Source organism: Myotis nattereri, assembly GCF_964212035.1.
Source record: "Myotis nattereri genome assembly, chromosome: 6".
NCBI lineage: Eukaryota > Metazoa > Chordata > Mammalia > Chiroptera > Vespertilionidae > Myotis > Myotis nattereri.
In genome coordinates, this window is record NC_138081.1 from 7,131,254 (window position 1) to 7,136,338 (window position 5,085).

The following is a 5,085-nucleotide window of genomic DNA, read 5'->3' on the forward strand; positions in this document are numbered from 1 at the left end:
GTGCACAGACACCTGGCTAGCCCACACTGATACCCAACCATAGCAAAAGGTGGTTAACATGGCAAGGATCGTGGTAGGTAGGGTGGCAATTTATTCTCCTACATTCCTCCTAACGCAGTGCGATTTGAGTTGAATATGAGTCAAAACTTCCTGCCTGGTGTGTACTGAGCAAGACCTGGTCCTTGGACATTCACAATAATGATGGACCATACACAGCTGGCCATCTGCTCAGAGAGTTTAGCTAGAGATGAAAAGGTGTGCCACATAACTTCTGAGGTTCCCATACACCCTCCAGGCCTATGAAAATGACTGTATATGAAATAAGAATAAATGTAGGCAATTAAAACCCCTCTGATTTATAAATGTGAAAAAAATAAAATATGGTATATTGTACAATGGAATAGGATTCAGCCCTAACAAGGAATGAAGTATTGCTCCACGCTACAACATGGATGGACCTTGACAACATCATGCTCATGAAGGAAGCCAACCAGAAAGACCACATTATGTGACTTACATGAAATTTCCAGAATTGGCAGATCTGCAGAAACAAAATAAGTTAGTGGTTGCTTGTGGCTGAGAGGAGTGAGAGATGGGGCGAGAGCTGGAGAGAACAGGGCTTCTTTTCGAGGTGATGAAAATGTTCTGAAATTGACTGTGGTGATAGCTGTGCCTATCTGTGAATATTCTAATTCAATACTATTGGATTTTACACTTTAAGTGGATAAATCGTACGGTATGTAAATTACATCTCAATAAAACTGCTTCAAAGAAAGTAGAGCCAGGGCCTTCCCCCGGAGGCTCCGTTCTGGAGGAGAAGGTCTGCAGGAATCAGATCACAGACACAGTTCCCACGGGCACGGGGCCGTGGCAAAGCCCGGGGCCAGGAGACCGCATGGAGGGCGCCCTCGCAGGGGCTGGGCAGCCGGTCAGCAAGGCTGCTCTGGGGACGTGATTCTTTTAATACTGGTTTTTATGTTACAGCTTTAATGAGCTGGTTTTTTTAATGTTTTGGCCATAAGTTTATTTAACATAAAATAACCCCTCCAACTTTACTGAGGGGTTGACCACGTCCATGACCAAACTCTGTGCGGAATTTGGTTGTTGACCCAGCCCCGGCCCCGGCCCCAGCCCGCGGCATGCTCCTCGGCAGGTGGGGGGAGGGGTCGTCACTCTCCCCCTGTGGGTGTCTCTGTCAGCTTCCCTCCTGTGAATCGCAGGTCACTCCCCCTCCAGATCTTTGGGCGGCCGGTCTCAGGGCGGCTGCGGCGCAAGGTGGCGGGCACGATCTCCGGGGGCAGGTGCAGGTAGTCGCGGAGATACTGGATGCCCTCGTTGGTGAGGTACCAGTAGAAGTGTCTCCAGGCAAACTGCTCCTTCACGTAGCCCCGGGACTTGAGAGACTGCAAGACAGAAAACCGCGGCTGAGCCCTAACCGGAGGCTGGACGCTAGGAGCGCGGTGCAGGGGGAGCTGGCTGCGCAGGAGGCAGGGGTTCAGGTGCATCTACCTCACGGCCCCTCAAGGCAGCAAGCAGAGCGGGCTGTCCTGACCTCCTTGGCACTGGCCTTGGGCGGCCGCCGAAAACCCCTCCATCGGCACCCACTCCAGCAGCGCCCGGCCGGCTACCTGCATGGCCTTCATGACGTGGAGATTGGGCACGTTCTTGTCCGCCAGCTCGGGGTGCTTGGGCATGTGCACGTCCTTCTTGGCCACCATCACCCCCTCCTTGAAGAGGAGCTCGTAAATGGCGATCCAGTTCTTCCAGGGCATCTGGGGCCGGAGCTGCAAAGCAACAAGTTATATTTTATAGATCATAACACTCACCATCTCACATGGACAATATTTGGTGAATTTACTGTGTGCTGCCACCATCAACCATAACACAGTTTCAGAACATTTTCCTCACCCCAAAAAGATTCCTTAAGCTCAAATACAGCCAATGCCATTCCCTGTGAATACTAATCTACTTTCTGCTTCTGACCTGCCTTTTCTGGAAATGTCATATAAAGGGATCACAACATGGCGTCAGCTGTCGGCTTGGGAGGCCCGTGTTGCCGAGGTGCCCGCGCCCAGCCTCTCTGTGGCTGACTAGCTGTCCCCTGAACGGACAGACCGCTTTGTTCATCAGCCCCAGCGGGGCACTCGGGCTGCCTCCAGTTTGGGGCTCATGAATAAGCTGCTGTGAGCGTTTCACACACGTCTTTGTGCATTTTCCTCTCTTGGGGAGATGCCTAGGATTGGAATTGCTGAGTCATACGGGAAATTTAACTTTTTTAAAGACTTTCTTTCCATTCTGGCTGGTGTGGCTCAGTTGGTTGAGCATCGTCCCGGCCACCAAAAGGTCACCGGTTCAATTCCACATCAGGGCACATGCTTGGGTTTTGAGTTCAATCCCCAGTAGGGGGCGTACAGGAGGCAGCCGATCAATGATATTCTCTCTCTCTCAAAAAAAAAAAAAAAAAATTTTAACTTAAAAATAAAAAAGACTTTATTTTCCAAAGTCCCAGCATTTCTACCTTCTCTGGGGAAATGACATGTAAGCTGAGACCTCACAGGGGAGACGGAGTGGCCTTGCAGTGTGAGGGCTGGCGTGTGAAGGCCCCGAGGCCCGGGAGGGTAAACGCTTACCTGGATAGAGGAGCTGGGTCCCTTAGGAAAAACGGGTGAGGTCCTTTACATTGAACTCGAAAATATGAAATTCTGAGGACACAAAAACGAGTGCGAGGACTAGCGAGAATGTGTCACAGAGGAACCTGCGGGAAGGGACCAGCAGCCACAGGCAGGAATGGGGCTCCCAGAAGCTGAGAGCAGCTGACCTGAGGAGCGGGGCGGCTCCTGGGGGCCTGTGTCTTGGGGCTGCAACTTTACTTGCCCTGGAGGCAGTGAGAATCCCTGGGGGCCTGGCGCTGCCAGGGCGGGAGGCCCTGGGGACCGTGCAGAGACTGGGTTAGAACAGGGAGAGACAGGGACAGTCATTCTGCTGTGACCGCAGTCATCCAGGCAAGATGCCAGGAGCCAGGAGGCAGAGGGGGAGATGGTGAGGGGCGGGGCGTGGTGACGGATTGGGGGGCAGCGAGATGGAGGAGTCCAGCATGTCTCCAGGTGTCTGGCTTGGGCTGAACCCGGGGGAAGCCTGCAGATGGGACAGCACTCTGTCAGGGAGGAGGGAAGGTGCCGAGGTGTCCATTACAGACACGCTGGGTTCGAGAGCCTTTGCGCAGGGCCTGCCCCTGCGAGAGCAGGGTGTGGACTCCATGTCCTCGGGAGCGACCCCTCCTTGTGAAACACGCCCCTGACGTAGGGAGCCGTGCCCTCTTCCCCTCCCCTCCCCACCCCCCATCTGTCTTTTTCCAAGTACGGGACAGCCCCTGAGGGCTGTGCCTTTCAACAAGTCCCTGAGGTTTGGGAAGGATCATATCACATGACACACCAAAGGGTGTCTTCTGAGGCTGGCTCTCTGCCTCGTCCCGGCTTTGCCTTCTGCCCCCTCTGGTGTCTGGGCCCAGTGATCCCCGCATCCAGAGAACAAGGGTTCCCCTGCCCCAGAGTCTTCTAGCCCCCCACTCTCCACTGTCCTCTGCGAACTCCCGATTTGCAGCTGGGCATGTCACGCCTTCCCAACTTTGCTTGCAGCTGGATGTGGTCATAGGACTGAGTCTGGACCCTCAGTGGCAGTGTCTTTCCAAGAAGGAAAGGGGGGAGATGTGGCCTCCTCGCTCCTCCGTCCTGGCAGTGGGATGCAGGTGTAATGTCTGAGCTCCAGCACCAACCCTGGATCCTGGAGTGCGAGTGACCTCGGGAATGGAAGCCGCACACGATGGAGCAAGAAGAGAGAAGAAGCCCGACAGGACCTGCATTGCCCAACTTCACGGTCCATTCTGCGGTGAGCAGAACGCAGAGCACAATGTGAAAGGCACCCCCGCGTGTGCGAGCAGCGCCTGAGCCTGCACCGAGCGCCATGCCAGCCTCTGCCCACCTCTGGACGCCACGCACACAAGAACATGCTTCCATTGTGAGCAACCCCCTAGGGCTTTCTGCTCCCTGCCGCTGGGTCTGCCCTAATACCCGGGCCTGAAACCCAGTCCCACCTCCTCCTTTCCTTTCAGGTCCCTGTGTGGCCAGGACGGGTGAGTGTTGGTTCCCAACCCCACCCCTCACCCCCACTGAGAGTGGCCCCACAAGGCAACCCACAGACGTGGCAGAGCCGGGATTGCAAGCCCAGGCCATTCTGCCTTACGTCTCACCGGCTCCTACTGTCCGATTGTCTATGGCCAACTCCAAACCGAGTGCCTCACACAGTGCTTTATTTCTCATGGGCTCACCGGGCTCACCAGGCATTTCTAACTGAGGGTCCCTCATGAGGCTGCGGTCAGATGGCGCTGGGGCAGGCGTCATCTGGAGGCTCAACAGGGCTGGACGTCCAAGGCGACTTCCTCCCCCGGCAGGTGATAGGGGCTGGGAGCTCAGCAGGGGCTGTTGGCAGGACCCTATGTGCCCCTCACAGCGTGGAGGCCACATTCCCAGAAGTCTCTGGGAGTGAGCATCCGGAGACCCTGCAGAAGCCGCGAGGCTTCTAAGGCACCAGCTGCTAAGCCATGCGCATCGCTGCTGCCATGTGGCTTGGGCCAGCGCAGGCCCAGGGAGGACGAGCAGGGGCGACTACCGGGAAGCAGGGCTCACCGGGCCACCTGATCGGATAGGAGCCCAGCGCTGCGTTCAGAGGCGCAGACGGGCAGCAGCGGCGTCCACACGCTGACTGGGAGCCCGGGAATGGGTGAGCTCTGTGCGCACCGAGTGTGTGTGCGGCATGCGTGGGCCTGTGCGGTGCGTGTTGCGAGTTAGGGGGATGTTTATGTGGTGTGTGCTGTGTGCAGGAGCAGTGTGGGTGGCATGTGTCTGCACGTGGTTGGGAGCTGGAGCTGGCAGAGAATGTGGGACTCGGGAGGGTGTGTCTAAATCAGTCTTCAGCGGTCTGGGTCCCTTGCCGGCTGCTTCCCACTTTCCTCCGGTGGAGCCTCTGCCAGCGCCAGGCAGGGAGGAAGTCACCAGAGGCCCCGCCTGGGGGAGGGGCTGGGCTGGGGCC

The 5,085-nt window shown here is 56.4% G+C and overlaps 1 protein-coding gene across 1 annotated transcript; it reads right to left on the minus strand.

Annotated features, from left to right (window-relative positions):
• Positions 1–1,169: 1,169 nt before the first annotated feature.
• Positions 1,170–4,397, minus strand: LOC308521557 (small ribosomal subunit protein eS10-like; the record flags this gene model as incomplete). Its single annotated transcript, XM_081094630.1, has 3 exons — positions 1,170–1,403; positions 1,629–1,784; positions 4,257–4,397. The coding sequence occupies 3 exons, from the start codon at positions 4,395–4,397 to the stop codon at positions 1,170–1,172; spliced, it is 531 nt and encodes a 176-aa protein (XP_080950756.1).
• Between the last annotated feature and the right edge of the window lie 688 nt (positions 4,398–5,085).